This window comes from Siphateles boraxobius, unplaced genomic scaffold (genome assembly GCF_051911475.1).
Source record: "Siphateles boraxobius isolate OS27281-9 unplaced genomic scaffold, OSU_SipBor_1 6, whole genome shotgun sequence".
NCBI lineage: Eukaryota > Metazoa > Chordata > Actinopteri > Cypriniformes > Leuciscidae > Siphateles > Siphateles boraxobius.
The window spans coordinates 33,924,702-33,943,518 of record NW_027509186.1 but is presented as its reverse complement, the minus strand read 5'-3'; the positions used below and the strand labels follow the sequence as shown (position 1 = coordinate 33,943,518).

Genomic DNA, 18,817 nt, shown 5'->3' with positions numbered 1-18,817 from the left:
TCAAGTTTGCCCTATAGGTATCAAGGCCCATACGACCAGAGGTATGTCTCGTCATGGGCTTGGTCATCTGGCATTCCCATTAGTGATATTTGTGATGCGGCCGGCTGGTCCTCGCCTTCCACATTTATGAGTTTCTATAATAGGGAAGTGCCTTCCCTGCAGGCGAAGGTGCTTTCGGTATGATTAAGACCCGTCGGTGGCTGGTCTTGTCATATATTACTGTGCACTATCACATTCACATATATATATAAAACCCGCTGCTGGCTGGTTGTATTCATGCATAAACCCGCTGTTGCCGGTTATATTTACATATATATAAAACCCGCTTTGGCCGGTTATATGACATATATAAAACCCGCTTTTGCCGGTTATATTCCATACATATATAAAACCTGCTTTGGCCGGTTATAATTTCATATATAAACCCACTTGACTGGTTATATGTTCATATACCAATAACCCCGACAGTGTCTGGGTTCATTGGTGTAGTATGTTGGGTTATTTCTAACTGATGTGTACTATTTTAGACCTGACGGTGTCTGGTCTATTTATACATAATTATGCGGTTATGGCTTGTTCTGTATGCTCAGGGGCCTGAGTTGCAGTGGCAGCCAGTTACTCAGTGCGGCGTTTTGCATGGCGTCCCCACTGCGTATAGCTACGCAATACGAAGTGACCGTTCGAAAGGGAACTACTCGGTTACTCACGTAACCTCAGTTCCCTGAGTTAGGGAACGAGTATTGCGTAGCCAGCCGCACTATAGTAACATGGCAAGTTGTCGCTTCAGTCGTTAAACCTGCTATAATGGCGAATTCGGGGACAATTATAGACTGAGGTCACGCCCCCTTGGCGGGCTCTGACGTGTATGACGCAGAGTGATCTCATTGGTTGCACGTCAGAGGCGCCCACGCCATTGGATGTGCAGTTGCCGCAGCGCAGCCTATGAGCGAGCCAGACGCTCATGTTCTAGCTGTGCAGCTGCAAATGCGCTTTACATAAAGGCTTCAGTAAATCGAGGAAAAGGAGTTTCCCCCTCTGCGTATAGCTACGCAATACTCGTTCCCTAACTCAGGGAACTGAGGTTACGTGAGTAACCGAGTAGTTTTTCAGTCAGGAGATAGAACTAATTAGTGAAATCAGCTGGCTGATTTCATGGGTGGAATAAACATATGGCAGGACTTTTACTTTCTGACCCCTAGAATTGACACCTCTGATAATGAAATGGTTCATCTGGTTTTAATTTTTATCATTTAATTGATTGATTTAAAATCGGCAGAAAATGCCTTCCATATGGCAAAGCTGTAATCGTCAAATCGAACAGAACACTACACATTCTATAAATAACAAATATCAAAACCGATTATTTCAGAACTCATTATGCAAGTATAGTCACAAAATCTAGTTGTATTCGAGTTGCATCAAGCAGCGGTGCATTCACCGTGCATATCTCCACCTACTGGACTGTTGTGTAATCATTATTTATTTTTCTACCTAGCCTTTGCCTTTTTCTTGTGCGTCATTTCTTCTTTGTTCACTTTTCTTTTCATATTGGGGATCCACTTAAATTAAACATTCCAACCTACAGTGACTAGCTATATCCCTCGTAGCCTCGTTTTCATTATATCGATCTATAGCCTACCCTGCCTGACTGTTTACTGTAGCTTTAAGAGCTCTGGTTTGCTCAAACAGCTGAAGCAGTGATGATGAAACTGTGACTCGCATTGCTTGATTTAGTTTAGTGTATAGTGGGCACTGGGCATTATGCATTAAATGATATTGCATGTGCCATAAACAACATCCATACAAGCACAGAGACCGCATCACGCTGCAGGGATGCGTCTGAAGAACATGATCAGTTCAGCAGATCAAATCACACACTGTCCCGTGAGGAACTGTCTACTGCAGCACTGGATTTACTGAGGAAAACATGCTGAGACATGCTTTGGATTTGCTCAATGTCATCTACTTCACTTTGCGCGATTTCAGCAACTGAAAAACGAAATAAGGTCATAAAAGGTACGTTTTTATTTTTATAACATCAAGAATTCCTTCAGTAGGCTATATCCAGCAATAATGTAACAAAATAGCCTACACTAGGAGGAGAACGTGATACAAATATATTTTTAAATGTTCGAGAAATTACCAGTGTTTGCAATTTTAATTGTCATTTGTTGGCATCTCCTTTAAAAAGGTTTAGTAATGTTAGTGTATTGGTGCAATGAGGTTATGTCACGTCATTCGGTATACCCAATACTGCGTCATAACTCCGTTGTTATAGGCTATGATGTATGTATGCTTATTCTTTTGTATTTTCCCGTTGAACTCCTTTCTTATTAAGAAAACTGCTAAAATGCTTCATGGTGACATGTTTTCACTCTGGCTTTAGATGCAGTAACATTTAATTCCCAACTGTAATTGTGCATATAGGCTATTTAACTTATGGGGTAGGCTATTAAACATACTGTATTGTTCAACTACAAAAAAACAAGTTTCAAAAGCGTTTGTGAAAGTATGTGTATTATATTATTATTATTATTATGTATTATTATTATGTACTAATGTGACACTTAACAGTAAAAAATCATTCAGTGGCTCAATAAGACGTTGCTAGCAATAGCATAGGCCTAATTTAATCATTTTTTAACATAATTAGAAAAGGGGAAAGATACAATGCTTTCAATTTTACAAAATTAGGTAACTTATTTTAGAGCTACAGGTTACTTAGTAATAACAGCAAATTATGCATAACTAGGCTACATGCAACTAACCCTAAACCAAACCCTATTCCTAACCCTATAGTAAGTGCATGTTAATTAATATTACTCAGTACTAAAATGTATATTTACACTAAGGGATAGGCTACCTTATAAAATTTTAACCCAAAATTATGATTTGGTTGATCGGTTATTTATTCAAATTAGAATTTACCTTGCATGGTCTGAGATAATCTGAACTTTCATTTAGGCTATAGTTGTTTAACTCGGTGTAAAATACATAAACTATTTTTTTAGAACCTTCAAACTCAAAAGTTTGGTCATATATATTCTTAATGTCAACCTATAGAATAAAAAATTATGTATTTGTATGTTTTATTTATGTGGTTATTATTATAGTGTTCTATATAATATAATAATGAGCTAAATGTAATTTCTTATTATTATAGTGTTCCTGTACGAAGTGTTCAATGTATAGTAAGTAGGACGAGATTTCTGCCCATATCAAGTGCATAACACCATAACACTAGACTAGAGGACTTCAACTCCCAGAATTCATGGCGCGCTCAGTCAGAGTCAAAAATCCGCAGAAACACAAAACACATACAGCTTGACATTCATAGAAACGCTCTTAAGAAGGCGTTATAATAGATTATGCTGTTTATGACATTATACAACTTTTTTTATTCCAGAATCCTTATTTTAAAACACTGCGCCAAAGCGTAACATCTCTCTGGGACAAACCGTTGCCTGAACACCGCGAGCCGTTTATTAAACCGCATCAATACATTTCAGGACGAGGACGAGGAGGAGGAGGAGAAGGCGGGTCCAAGCGCAAAACACGGCCACACGGAGCTTATAACGCACAGGATGGGATGATTCTTTGAGACTGAGACCAAAACGGTCGGAGTAAATCAATGGATTCCCGATGCGGAGGATTTTCTCCGGAAGATAACAGTAACGTTACAGCATTCGCGTAATGCTCCATGCGGACTGATCGATGAATGTCTGCGCACGCGAATAACGGCAGTTTGGCTGAAAAGCAATGGCAACCATTCACGACCCGTGGTAAGTTAAGATTAATTAGTTTAGTGGCCGGTTTGTTATTGTTTATGACTTGAATGAGACCGCTAACTATTCAAAACTGCACTATATCATATAGTCTATTGTTATTAATAACACATTTAACAGCCTAAATTTGTTATTCCTATCTAATACAGTAAATTGGTAGCATGTGAATTGTCACTAGATAGTGTGCATGGTACATATTATGCCCCACCCTAGCACACAAATACATGATACAGTCATTGGCCCACTGGGACTTTCATTGGTTCCCTGACAACAGGTCAAGATCTAAAACTAGACATACAGTATGTGTCACTCACTTGTGTTCTTGTACTGTAGTAAAATGTCATAATCTTTCACCTGGGCAAAATCAAATCCCTTCAAGTTCTGACTGTTAGAAGTGCATTTGGATACAGCTCAAACCTGATAGCCCCTAATAGGTGTAATTTGATTTTTTACTGCAGAGGTGATGTGGCAGGATCCAGGCATTTCTATTAGGGTTTATTGTTGTGAATAATAAAATAAATAAAAATATAGAAATTATTATCATGATGCCCAGATGGCTCTCAATGGATGTCCAATTCACATTTCATATTAAAAATCAAGGACCATTAACATTTTTGCTTTGCTTTCTCATGAGATTTTTATTATTTTAATATAATTTATAGTTATTTACTGTAGAAGTTAAAAATACTGTAATAGTCACAATGTATATGAACTATGTATACTAACATGATATAGGCCTGTAAATAATTTATACTTGAAATAGCCTAGTTTTTTCCCATATTGCAATAATGAAAAAAAAAAAATTGTAATTTTTTTCCCCCCAATTATTTCAATCAGAATTTGAGGGAATTCAATTAAATTTTATAAAGACAACACCACAATGCACAAAAAAAAAAAATAACATTTATTTTCTTGACAACAAAAAAACATTTCTTTTTAATTTGTTTCTTTGATTTTGAGGTGAAATATGACCCGAACATGAAAGGTTTCGTGAGATTCAAGACTGTGAGTAGTTATGGTTACAATGTTTCCTTTATGATTTTAGGTTGCCATCGGTGATAGTCTGTCATGACTATCTAGGCAAGAGGGTCTTCCAGGTTCCCCCGTCTACAGTGATCAGGTACATCAAGACCCTGATCTATCAAGAAACAGACTATCCCGTGCCTGAACAGCAGCTGTTTCACAATGGAAAACTGGTGAGTTGGAAACTTTTGTAAAATGATTATCTCCTGTGATCACAATCAACCCCATGAAATACACAGGTTTATAATTCACCCAAAGAAACTGATTTAGAAACAGGCCAGACGCCAGATTGTTTAAATGTGCTCCATTGTGCTGTAATCTGTGTGCAGCCCAGGGTAAGAGCTCATGATAGTTTCCAGTGTTTTGCATTGTATACACAGCCAAATCCACAGCGATGTGTGTGCCTTCCCACTGCACGGATCACAATACAACTGCACATATAAATAAAATCTATTTGGATTTACTTTTATGTTGCGGTTTCTACTTTTGCGTTCACATGAATGTCTATTTGGGATGAAACATTTAGAATGAAACGTTTTAATACTAGTATGTTATTATTATTATATGTTATTAATGTAATTAATAAAGTGGAGCTTTCCCAATCAAGATTAATCTGCTGTGTGGTATAGACAGCAGCGGCATGTTTGATTTTTAACAGGAACAGGAACTGTGGCAGATACCTTATGTCCAATATGCCTTACGATGGAGGAGCAAGGAGAGGTGGATTTTAATATCAGCCGATAAACTTTATTAAATACAAAACAAAGAAGAATAGTCCAAAATACAGGAATTGTAGGAGTACAAAACGTATCAGCTTTGGTTTAAAATACAGGACAATGGACCAAACTAAACTTTTTTTTTTAAGGGCATGTTTGTACTAAACACGGAAACGTTTTTCCTTTGCTTTTTTTGTGTACAGATGACAACATTGTCAAAACGATCCCTGTTCACACGGATCCGTGAAAATGACTAAAAATGCTGTATTGTGCAGCCAGGCCACCGTTTTCACAAATTCACATTTTTGTCGTTTACATGGAGAAATGAATGGTAATAGTTTTCAATTGTTGTCGTGTTAAATGAACATGAATAAAAAGTTTTACGTTTTTAGTTGAGAACTGTTGTGTAAACAGCTCCTTAATACACAAGATAATGACGAACTTAACCAGCACCAGCACTAACATAATTAGTAACCATGACAACTAATGAATAGTGGGAACATGGGGAACACAGGAAACAGGAGCAGAACACAGGAAAACAAGGTGATACAAACTAAAAGCCAATAAAACAGAACATAAACCTGCAATACAGTATCAAAGTATCTGTATCAAAGTCACATGAGGTTTTTGATGTACATCTTGGTATGCATTCAGTAAATTAATATAAAAATGTTTTTATTATGGATGGGCATAGATTAATTTTTTTTATCTAGATTAATCTCACTGTAATCTTTGAATTAATCTAGATTAATCTAGATTAAAATGGCTCATTTGAGTTCTGCCGAAGGCATTCAGAATGTGTGTGCTACCCAAATAATGACTAAAAGTAAGTCTTTGAGAATAGTTCGCCTCGCGTAGGGATGTGAATTTCTGGACAATAGAGGAGCAAAAGTCGAATATCGTTCGAAAAAAAAAAACACACACTCACAATGACAGAAAGGGAGGCCAATTTTATCTTTAGCGATTAGTCATCAAACAAACTGTTTATTAATTGAACAAGTAACATGTTTTCGTCGTTTTTTTTTTAACATGGTAGGCTAATTGGAAGAAGAAAAAAACAAGAAGCATGACGTTGCTACAGTCCGTTTTTGCATCGCCAAACCAGATGCTCGTTAGATAAAAAAAACAATGTCATATGTCATAATGATTTTATGTGAACCTGTAGCCTCCTCCTTTTTAAACAAATTAGTTTTCAATCAATGTAAACTATTCGTGTGACTATGTCCCTGCGCAATACATTACCGCGGGATGGCGGGTGTTCATTTCATAAACTGTACACTACACAATGGTAGCTTATTTAACCTGTTAACCTTTGCCAGTGCGCCGACGCTCTGAAGCGTCTTTTTTTTGGCCTATAAATTAATGTATATGTCAAAAAAACGGATAATGTCATACTTTTTAGTAGTGCCATCGTGGCGTAATAATCTGTTTGGTTGTAAAATGTATTACCTGAATGAAATGAAATCGAATGTATCGTCCTGTGGAATCAGTCATTTACAGACATCATACGAAGATGTTCAACTAATAAAGATCTTCATCGCTGGCAAAAATATGATGTATTTGCAGATTTGCTTTCACTAGACTAAACTGTAGATCCACGGGCACTTCATCCAACGCTCTTGATGTTCTTAAATCTTCCTGTTACGAATCCGAGTCGAGTGTGATTGAACGCGCTTCAGACGATTCAGTGCGTGAGGAAACTGAACAGATCATTCAGACTGATTCGATTGTAAATTGAGCATCGCTCATGCCCATAAAAAGATACAGCGTGCTTGAAATAAACTCATTTAACAACATGTAATTGCATTAAAATAAAGTAACGAGAGGAACGTCGCCCAACGTAACATGTAAAAGTATACACCTTGTGTCCCTGACAGGAAAATAACCTGCAGCGCGATCTGTGACAGTAGGCGCTGCGTCAATTATGTTAAATATACTAGGCTACACATGGAATTGCGCGAAAATATAACGATATTCGAAAAAGCAATTTTATGATCCCAACCCAACTTTGAGAATAGATTAACGGCGATATTTTTTTTATCGCCCGACAAGAGTCTAGCCCGATAACGGCCCACCACTAGTTTTTATGGATATTTTTGTAATATTCTTTCAAATCTTGATATTTATGATATCCCAAAGTTCCCATAAAACATGTGGTTGGAAAACATAGCTATGACTTAGTGTAAGTGATGCAACTATTTAGTGAAATTGCCCCTTGGATTTCAAATATTTAGTCAAATATAAACCAGAAAATATGATGAAAATCAGATAAGATGAAATGTATTCTCTGGTAAATGGAATCAGAAGCTTTATGCACAAGCCAAAGTTTTTCTTTTACTGTTCCTATGACAAGGTCAGGCCTCGGAGCCTTTTCTCTTAGCTTGAAGCGGGAAGCGTCCCTGAATGATGGGAGCAGGTGGGAGATTATTCCTCTACTCTAAGTATGTCAGACTCAGAAAATAGCCTGGAGAAAGCCAGCTCTCAGAACTCAGCTAACACTCACACTACCCCAGAGGACCGGACCATACAGCCTGGTCCAAATTTATTTAGGAAATTTCCTGTGCCAGTGTTATGGGTTAGTTGAGATGTATCTGCCTGTAGTCTGATTTTGTGTGATCATAAACTGTGATTGCTAATCTTGGCATCAGTCAAGCGTCTCTAATAAGTTTGGGAATTTTTTGCTTTTGGTAATTCTTCCTGGATGTGCCATGACAAGTTGGTTTCTTCCAAATGTCCTCATAAAGAATTCAAAAATGTTCCCCCACAAATCATCCTGGGAAGATGAACTGCATGAAAATATGATGCGTTTGATTTTATTAATTGCTTTTATAGTTGGTTAATAATGGGTTATTTGTCCAATATATGTTTTCACAAATTATCTTTAAGACAGCAAGTCATTGAGTGTGTGTTTACAACAGAAATCTGATCATTTCTTTACATGAGATTTTGAGATGGTCAGATTATATAAACATTCACACGATTAATGACCTCTACTCCCTGTCTGAATTCATTGACTGACAGAATTTTACAATACTAAAATATTGCTTATCAGGGGCTGTTTACACGACACCACTTTCAACTAAAAACATAAATCTTTTTATGCATGCATAATACAGCGTTTCAGTCGTTTTCACGGATCTGTGTGAACGGGGTTGTTTTTGACAATTTTTGTTTTTGGAAAAACGTTTCCGTGTTTAGTACATCGTTGTCGTGTAAATGTACCCTCAATGTTTTAACGTTCACAATAAATCAGTGAATGGCTTTTAAATGGTATATCATTTATATGTGACTAAAATGATCAATATAAACATATTAAGCCTGCGCTTAGCAAGCTGGCCAGTTAGCCCTGCACACAACATGCAGAAAAGAAATAGACATTGTGGCCATGAATTAAGAATTAAATGACTTAATAATTTGTGGCTGCGTTTTATTAATTCGATCCCTCATTTAGTTGAATCGTTGACCACAATTTGTTTCCCTTTTTTTAGTTTAGTTTAATCAAATTAGCACAATGTGGCCACGATTTACCTAAAATGAGGGAACAAATTAACAATTTGGGGGAACAGATTCTTAGTTAATGGCATTAGCAATGCAATTATTTTCCTGCATGTCATGTGCAGGGCTCTGTACTAAAAAACCTTTTGATTGATTTAACAAAATCAGTCTTTTATTTAATTAATGTGACAATCTATTTTAAAGTGTCTTTATTACAGTGTAATTATACTTTTTTTTTTTGGTTTAAAGATCAGTTGCATGTAATTATGCACAATTTACTGTTATACAGTAAGTACAGAAACTCAGGGCTCTGAATTTGCCGAGTAGTCTTTTCTTCTGGTCTCTGCATACACCTGATCAGTGTGTGTTAGCAGAAGTGCTGATCGGTGTGTGTTTGCAAAAGCTGATTCCACCATGATTAGCTGAAGACAGCAGTCTCTGTCTGAACTGGCACAATCTCAGCCTTGAATAATCAATCTCTTAATAAACTAAAAACGGTGGTATATCTCAGTGAATTATGGGTAGGCTATGTGGACACCTCAGTGCAGTTTACAGAGGTGCATTGCGGGCTAAGAGTTTAATAGATGGAGGGTGAAAAGCTCGAGAAAGGAATAATCCATATCCTTTCTGGTGTAATTGTTGCTCTTGGCTTCATGTTTCTGCACAGCTCTTCACCTCAGAGAGCTGAAATGTTGCTAAAAAAAGTGAATTTAATCTAGTTCATGGTTTCTTTGCCAATATCACCTATTGCTTATTAGCAGGCTTAGAGATTAAGGGGCCCTTTTAAATGAAACCGTTTTCAACTAAAAACATATTTATTTTTATGCGTTTTAGCCAGTTATTTACTCGATAACAGCATTTTTGGGGTCAGAAAATGCAAACTTTTGAAAACAGGTTGTTTTCTGTTATCTGATACTGTTATCATCTCTGTTTAAACTACAAAAACGCAAATTTGTGAAAACGATGACGTCATCCGCATTCGTATTACGTGTTCAGTCGTAGTGACATCGCCATCTACTGGCCTGGCAGCATAATATAGCGTTTAAGTCGTTTTCATGGTTCCTTGTAAACAGGGAATGGTTTGACAACGTTGTCTGAATGTAAAAAACACAAAAGAAAATCTTTTCAGTTTTTAGGACATTGTTGTCCTGTAAATGTACCCTAAGACAAACCACTAATCATATTAAACTAATGTGCATAACTCACATTAATGATGCCTTAAATATTGCGGATTGTTTAGGAAAGTTGTTCTTTTAATACTCAGAGTGGTCGGACTTACAATGTTTTGCCTAACAGATAACAAAAGGACAAGGTATTCCAAGAGGGGACCAGACCATAGAGACCAGATTATTATAGAGATGGTGGGCTATTTTAGTTTGATGCAGTAAGCAACTACCCAGAACACCCTAGCATTGTGGAAGTGGCTTATGGATGCATTATCCCCATTTTCTTCATAAAATGCCCCAAGAATGATTAACTAGATTTTACATAAAATGTGTTTTTCCTTCTTGTATAGGTTGAGGATTTGGTTGAGATTAGAAGCTTGGTGCCACACGGGAGCCATGAAATAATCATGACGTTGCATGGACGAGGCCCGAGAGGAGGAGGTGAGACACTTTAGGTGCAGGGACACTTTATTTATCAAGAATGTCTGCTGCTCCAATTTTTTTTTACATTCTCTCACAAGAAAATCTGCAGGATGACATTTAAAAACACAATATGGAGAAAAGTATTTGGAGACCCATTTTAGTTAATGAGTTTGGCTATTTCAGCTACAGCACCCATTGCTAGCAGAGACAACATCAATCCTGTTCAAAAAGCCTGTGGCTGGTTGCATGCTAGAACTAGTCTGACCAACTAGTAGTTTGTCAATGGGTAATCAGTCTTACTTTTCAGATTCAAATTAGACCAATCTATTTTTTATTTAACAGACATTATGAACAGTCTTAAAAAAATAATTATATAACTAATGTGTAATATGAGTCTAAGCAGTTTATGCAACCGGCCACAGGTCTATAAAGAAAATGTTTATTGGGTCTGGTGACTTGACTGGTCTGCACAGCTGAACCCCTTTAGGATGAATTGAATGTTGACTGAGCAAGATCCCATCACCCAAAATTAGTGAACTCACTAATGCAGATCCCTACAGATGCTCCCCAACATGTAGAGAAAAGATTTTCAAGAAGAGTAGAAGCTGTTATTCACTGAAAATCTTGACATCCGCCCCAGTTCCTCCTGGCAGGCTCATTAGAGAAGCAGAGATATCTAATTTGTGATTGAATCATTCATTTTGGATGATTTGTTCACAAATTAGAATGTATCTATTTCTTAAGTTCAACTCACTGAGTGATCCAGTCAAAGTGGTTAACAGCTCATTGGATTAGAATATTATCAGTGAATAATGACATAAATGCAGCAATCTTGTAAACTTAAATCCCCATTCATTGAACTGTAAAAAAGTTAATTATTCCAGATTTTCTAGGTTTTGAATGATATAATAAATGATAGTATGAAGGATTATTATTGGATTGTTTTTAGGGGTGAACTGTCCCTTTAACAAGCATTTATTGGAATGGTGTTCACGTATCCACATAACTTTGGCTGTGTAGTTTTATAGTCTTGCATTAGTGTGTGTGAAAGTTACTTATGCTCCATTTCTCATCATTTGCTCTTTTGCAGGGAGGTTTGGCCAGACTACACCACCGTTGGTTGATTTTTTGAAAGATATTTTGAGAAGATATCCAGAGGGTGGACAAATTCTAAAAGTACGTTTAAAGAGTTTAAAGCTCTGCTAAAAATGTGCAACTGAAGAGTGTAACTTCTAATCATAACATGGATTTGACTGTATTTGTAGTCCTTTGTATTAATGTTTTATTTTTGTACTGTTTTTTTGTGTGTGGATTTTTACAATTTTGTTTGTATTAGGCATATATTGGCATAGGCATATATTGAGGCATTCTTGTAGCAAATAACACCTTGTGCAAACTATATACTTTTTGAGGGGAAAAATACATACATTTTCATATATTTAATCATGACCTGTTACTGTTCTCCATCCTGTTGAACAAGCAGTGCATGAGAATGAATGTCAACTGCTGTATGATGTGTCTGTCATACAGGAGCTGATTCAGAATGCAGAGGATGCTGGGGCCACTGAGGTCAAGTTCTTGTATGATGAGACAGAGTATGGAGTGGAATCACTGTGGTCACCAGATATGGCTCAGTATCAAGGTAATGCAAATATGCTGATCGATTGCAAAATGTCCCTTCACATGTTTAATATTATTCCTGGCTATATGCAATAAACAGAATGAGTAGTTAAAACAGGTTTATAATCTTTAAATACAGAGCTACACTGATTTTTTTTTTTCTACAGGAACAGCGCTGTATGTCCATAATGATGCCGTCTTTACCACTGAAGACTGGAATGGTATTCAGGAGATTGCACGGAGTAGAAAAAGAGAGGACCCTCTTAAAGTGGGAAGATTTGGTATTGGATTTAACTCTGTTTACCACATAACAGGTGAGAAAAGTATGTTTTTATGATAGCTGATGCATAACATCAACATCTATATTAATGTACAATGGAAAATTTAGGCGCTTATTTAGGTAAAACATTTTAAATGGTCATGTGGTGTGACAAACTGTTGTTTTAAAATATAATGTTCCATGTAGTCTATCAATAAATACCAGTTCATGAAATCTGCATGCATAATAATCATAAATGAATTTGCAAAATGTGATTTGAAATATGAAATATCCACTTTATAAAGCAAGATTCTGTGGCATTTCCTTCCTTATAATGAATGACCTTCGTCAATAGCAACACATTATAACACAGCGCACATCCATGTATCACAAAGGACGCTCTCTAATTTAGCTCTCTAAAAGGCACTCTCTAATTTAATTCAAATACAACTTGCCGTCTTGCGTCACCATTTTTGATTGTTTTGAAAATGAAATCAGAGTTAATTTATTGTTTACAGAGTTTGATAATATTGTTGCGATCATCTTGTCTAGATGAGTTTTATCCGCTGTACAAAATGGATTTAACGGGTAAGATTTAAAACATTAATCTCAATTCAATGTCCCCGTAATCAACGTTATGTCGTAAAAACAAAAAAAATCAGTGTAATAAGTGTACAATGAATATACATTGTTATTTCTTAAATGTCACTCTTAATAGTCTTTTTTAAACTTGTTCGTTCGTCTTTGGCGCAAAGGCACTTGCTGCGAACTTTTCTTTCGCGGAAGCTTCACGTTTAACTTATGTCAAGTGAGTGAGATAAAATATTTCAACTCAAAACAACATTTTGCAGCAAATTGCAGCGAATTTTTTGTGCATGTTCTGCAGACAGGGTGACCATCCTTGATTAAGTTTCCCTCGGGACTTTTGTAAAAGCCAAAATATGACCACACCTCGGTTTGGTCCTCTTAAAAGGCTGAAAAATCTCCCGAGCACGGTCACTGCCTTCCGCCATTCCTTCTCGAATAAAAAAAAACCCCCAACATTGCGCGCTTGGCACCTGCGTCAAACTGTTGCTGGCTGGACAGGATTTATGTTATTAAAATCGCGATAATCAAACACGGTTTTAATGATAATTCAATTTTAAACGATAATACTAACCGTCAGTACATTTTATCGTGGTTTATAGTGAAACCGGTAATCGTCCCATTCCTAATATACAGCGTGCTAACCTCGAAAATACAGCTGTATTCTAACAATAACTTAGTTCTCCTTATTAGCTAGGCTCCTTGCATGAGAGGTAGTGAGAGGTAGTGCTGCGTGAATGCGCTACCGCGCTCTGCAATCAAATACGATTTTAAATAGACTTAGTAAAAAATTTTTTAAAAACAATCGAAAATCAATGTGTGGCGGTCAGCGTTGATATTGTGGCGGGCTGCCACAAATAAATGAACTTATGGGAAACCCTGCTATATCCATAATTTTATGTACCCATATATCTTTACACTGAACAAAATAAGTGGCCTTTTATTTTATTGTGGCCAGCCTAAGGCACACCTGTGCAATAATCATGCCGTCTAATCAGCATCTTGATATGCCACACCTGTGAGGTGGATAGATTATCTCGGCAAAGAAGAAGTGCACACTAATGGTGCTTTTCCACTACACAGTACCAGCTCGCCTCGGCTCAGCTCGACTAGACTCGACTCGCCTTTGTTTGGTTTTCCACTGTGTAAAAGTTGTACCTGTACCTGCTTCCGGGTACTTTTTTTCGTACCACCTCCGGCAAGGTTCTAAGCGAGCTAAGGCGATACTAAAATGTGACGTGAAAACAATGCCGACTGCTGATTGGTCAGAGAGAATCGTCACTATTCACTGCGTCATCATTGCACGCGCCAGATGGAGTATCCAGAATAACCCCGCCTTTTTTAAATAGTTTAGCCAGAGACAGTTACTAAACTTACTACTATTATTATGCCAACTCGGAAGAATACGCCGTGGTCAAACGAGGAGGTGCAGACATTCCTTTGTTTGGTTGCCGAAGAGAGGATCCAGCGAGAGCTTGATGGGGCAACGAGGAACGAAAGGCGTCGCTATGACGACCGGGTACTATTTGTGGCGATACTTTCTGCAATGGAAAACGAAACGAAAAGCGAGCCGAGTCGAGGCGAGCCAAGCCGAGTCGAGTCGAGTCGAGCTGGTACTGGTAATGGAAAAGCGCCATAACACAGATTTAGACAGATTTGTGAACAATATTTGAGAGAAATATTAATTTTGTGTACATAGGAAAAAGTATTAGATCTTTGAGTTCAGCTCATGAAAAATGGGGGCAAAATGATTATATAGTTCATTATATAATTAAAACTTAATGTTTTACTATTCTAAAAATGTTCCATCTTTTTGTAGATGTTCCTAGTATATTTAGTGGGGATCAAATTGCGATGCTGGACCCTCATCAGATGTTGTTTGGAGTCCATGAGTCTGGCCAGTGCTGGAATTTGAAGTCTGATATAAAGGAAATATCCGAGCTTAACGATCAGTTTGCCCCTTATTTTGGCCTGCTCGGTAGCTCAGAGAAAACCATTAGAGATGGCAACTTTCTAGGAACACTCTTTCGTTTTCCACTCCGAATGAAACCCTCACAATTAAGTAACAACATCTACAATAAAGAGAAGGTTCTGGAGCTCTTTGAATCTTTCAAAGTTGATGCAGACACCGTGCTGCTCTTTCTAAAGAGCGTGCAGAAGGTCTCTCTGCATGTACGAGAATCAGATGGAACAGAGCGGATGCTTTTCCAGGTCACAGCAAGCGATATCAAAGAAGATGATATGGAGCGGCCCAACTCTCTGAAATCCTTAGGACAGGCTATAGATAGCTACAGTAATGGTGTCCTGAGCAGTTCGGTCACCTGCGCTACCTACCAACACTCCATTGAAGTGCGGGATGAAACTGCCAAAGAGACTCAGAGAACCACCTGGTTGGTGTGTAATGGTGTGGGAGGGCGAGGCATGTGCAGTGAACTGGATTCTCTTGCTGATGATCTGAAGTTCATCCCAACTATTGGTATTGCCTTGCCCCTTACCCTAATTGATGAGGACAAGGGGGCAACTTCTAGTTTCTCAGGACGTGCTTTCTGTTTCCTCCCACTTCCCCTTGGAGAAGAAAGTATGACAGGATTGCCAGTCCATGTTAGTGGTTTCTTCGGCCTCACGGACAACCGCAGGAGCATCAAATGGCGAGAAGTCGACCAGTGGAGGGACCCGGCGGCTCTTTGGAACGAGCTTCTCATAGTCACGGTCATCCCAAGGGCTTACTTCACACTCATAATGGAGACCTTCAGACGAATCCAAACTAAGGAGGACCAAGATTTCCCCCTTTCCCCGAGAGGTATTTACAGAGCCTGGCCTGATCCAAACATAATTCGACCTCGCTGGAAACCTATTCTTGAACCCCTATTCAATGACCTGCTTCAACAGCCGGTCATCTACTCTCTCAGCGAAAGCTGGGTCCAGGTGGATGAAACAGTGTTCTTTGACCTGGACTCCAGCATGGACACTACAGAAACCATCATCAAATACCTCCAGAGCTCAGGGATGATGCTGGCTCAGGTTCCAACCTACATCGATGCAGTACTTACAATGTTTGTCTCCAAGCCAGGTAGCTTAAGGAGAGTGACCCCTTCTTTTGTGCGTCAGACTCTGAGGAAATGTCGCCATAGAGGGTCTTCCAACGAGAAGCTGCTCCTGCTAGAGTTTATCCTAAGCGATGCCTGCTACAATGACCTCATTGGACTGGAACTTCTACCTTTGCAGGATGAGACATTTGCTGTGTTCTCATCTTCTGTGAATGACAAAGATGCTGTCTACATTGCCTCACCGGAGTATCCAAGGTATGGGCAAACATTTGTATTTACGTACTTGGAATTGGTAATGTTCATTTGTAGCATTATTTCATTGCTATCTAAATGCTATCACATCAAAACAGGATTCAGCAAAATTTGGAATTGGAATTTAAATTGAGTTGGCCACACACCACAGAATGTAGAATTTAAATTTGAATGACAAATGTAATTCCCTGAATTTCAACTCAGAAACAACAATACTCCAATGATTAATTTTCCCTAATCATGCCCATTTTCTTTTTTAATAATATAGGATTTTAATTTAATTTTTAGTCAGATTTTAATTTTGCCATAAAGCTTCAAGAACGTCAAATATGTTGTCTTACACAACACTAAATACTATATAAACTTATACTAAACATTTTAAAAAATATATATTTGACATTCTTCTACTATGGAACTTAAAATATAAAATATGAAATTAATTTCCTTAATTTCTCAAATTCACGAAAAGCATTCTTGATTCAATTCTGAATAACACTTATTCCTGAATCCTGACCAAAACTTGTAAATAGAGTAGCTTACATTATGAGATAAACATATTATTATGAGCTTGATTTTTCTTTGCAGGTCCCTTTATCCAGGACTGGAGGGAAGATTTGTTTTAGAAAACATTGCCCCACATGTCATGACGAGCCTGAAAGAAGCAGCCAAAAGCAGAGGTAGACACCTGCTCATAATGCTCTCATACTCTTATCCAGGGTATATAGAGCATCTGCTCACAATTCCTTTCTTCTGTTGTAAAATGTAATCTTGTAAATGCTTAGTTTGCTACAGGGAGTAACATCTTTGTGCTTCATTGCTTGCTTTTACGGGTGTCAGAATTTTGAGTTACACTTTTTCATGCTTAACCTAGTACATGCCGAAAAAAGATGAAAGGCTGTCCATAAAATAAACAGAACCAATTAATTTTGCCCTTAGGCATCCTTTTTAGATTGACTTAGTGTATTTAGTCATTTGAGAATAGTGAAGAGTTAATTTTTTTCTCCTCTGTTTTTACGGATTAAAAATCTTTGTCTTATGCTACAATTGGCCATAGGACATGTCGTTGCCAAGGACATTAAAATGACTGTTGACAGGAAGCAGCTTCCTTCCTCTCTTTGCATGACATTACAAGATTAGGACATTTACACAGGATGCATTCTTGCATTTGGTTGTGTCGTGTCTCACAGTTTTTTCAGCATCTCTGGCCTTGTGTTGCATTTTTAAAGGATAGTTTCACCCAAAAATCCTATGTTATTCCACACAGACCTATGTTTCTTTTGCACATCATAAAAGGACACTCTTAGCAGAATGTTCATGCTGCTTTTTCGCCACACACTGATATATCCTGTGTTTAAGACCTTTTAGCATGTAGAAGCATCCTGTAACAATATTACCAATATTATTATTATTTTATATAATCATATATAGTAGGCTAATTAATATTACATAAACATTATTTTTGTGTATACTGTTTGAAGTTGCTACTCCCTCAGATACTGTGTGTATTTTTTCATTAGGACTATCTTAAATAATTTGTATAAAGAGTTTCTGCCTCATTGCAGCCATACATATTACTTTACAATACTTTACAATGCTTTGCGATGTATGCTTTTATAGAATTTCATTATTTGCTTTATCATTTTTATTTTTTTCAATTTATTTGTCACATTTATCCTTATTTTTGCATTTTAATTCCAGTTCAACAATATCTTTGGGGTTGTTCTGGTAAGTGCAGAATGTGTTGTCTAATGCCTGTAGAGCTGTAGTTGCCATGGCTTTTCTGGATACACTACTTATTCACTAACATCTGTGTATTTGAATAACCCATTAACCATATATCAAAACAAAACATACAGTACTAATGCATTTAATAATGTAAAATGCTTATATTATAACATTTTAACGTCTTAATGTGTTTTTGTTTTATAGATGCAGTTTGTTTTGAAATTTATAAAGAAATAAAACTTAAATGCACCAATTCAATCAATCAATTGCAAATGGTAAACTGATAAATGTTTACAAGAACTAACATGACAACACACATTTGCACATGCATGCAGACATTAAGAATTTTCCATTACTTGAAGCCTTTTTTTCCATATATTTGTGTAACCTTAACAGCTAAAAATAGGATATATATAAACTTCTAATTAGAATATTTTCAACTATTTCTAGCATGCAAGCCATTCTAATGAGTTTTTTCTGATTTGTGCATTGATTGTAAATGTTTTTGAATGTTTTGATTATTCCTAATTTCCTAATGTGTCTCAGTAGTGTTCTTTAAAGCTTCAAGTGTCTTATAGAATATATAGTTGCAGGAAAAAGTATTTGAAACCTTGGATTTACCTGGATTTCTGCATAAATTGTTAATAGAACAACAGAAGACAGAAGATAGCTGCAGTTGTTTAAGCAGACTGTGTTGATCTATTTATGTAATCAAATTTTA

General features: G+C 37.1%; 1 protein-coding gene across 3 annotated transcripts in view; it reads left to right on the top strand.

Moving 5' to 3' along the window:
• The first annotated feature begins 1,488 nt into the window (after positions 1–1,488).
• The window catches only part of sacs (sacsin molecular chaperone), a 30,243-nt gene continuing 12,914 nt past the window's right edge, over positions 1,489–18,817 (top strand). Inside the window, exons 1-10 of one of the 3 annotated variants that reach the window (XM_077206963.1) lie at positions 1,489–2,016; positions 3,407–3,782; positions 4,831–4,981; positions 10,536–10,626; positions 11,699–11,784; positions 12,139–12,250; positions 12,396–12,542; positions 14,892–16,374; positions 16,957–17,048; positions 18,070–18,096. In XM_077206963.1, coding sequence (XP_077063078.1) covers positions 3,760–3,782; positions 4,831–4,981; positions 10,536–10,626; positions 11,699–11,784; positions 12,139–12,250; positions 12,396–12,542; positions 14,892–16,374; positions 16,957–17,048; positions 18,070–18,096 — 2,212 coding nt within the window. In that variant the 5' untranslated portion in view covers positions 1,489–2,016; positions 3,407–3,759. Of the gene's footprint in view, positions 2,017–3,337; positions 3,783–4,830; positions 4,982–10,317; positions 10,381–10,535; positions 10,627–11,698; positions 11,785–12,138; positions 12,251–12,395; positions 12,543–14,891; positions 16,375–16,956; positions 17,049–18,069; positions 18,097–18,817 lie in introns of those variants that run through there. The other 2 variants (XM_077206964.1, XM_077206965.1) reach the window with 2 other exon arrangements.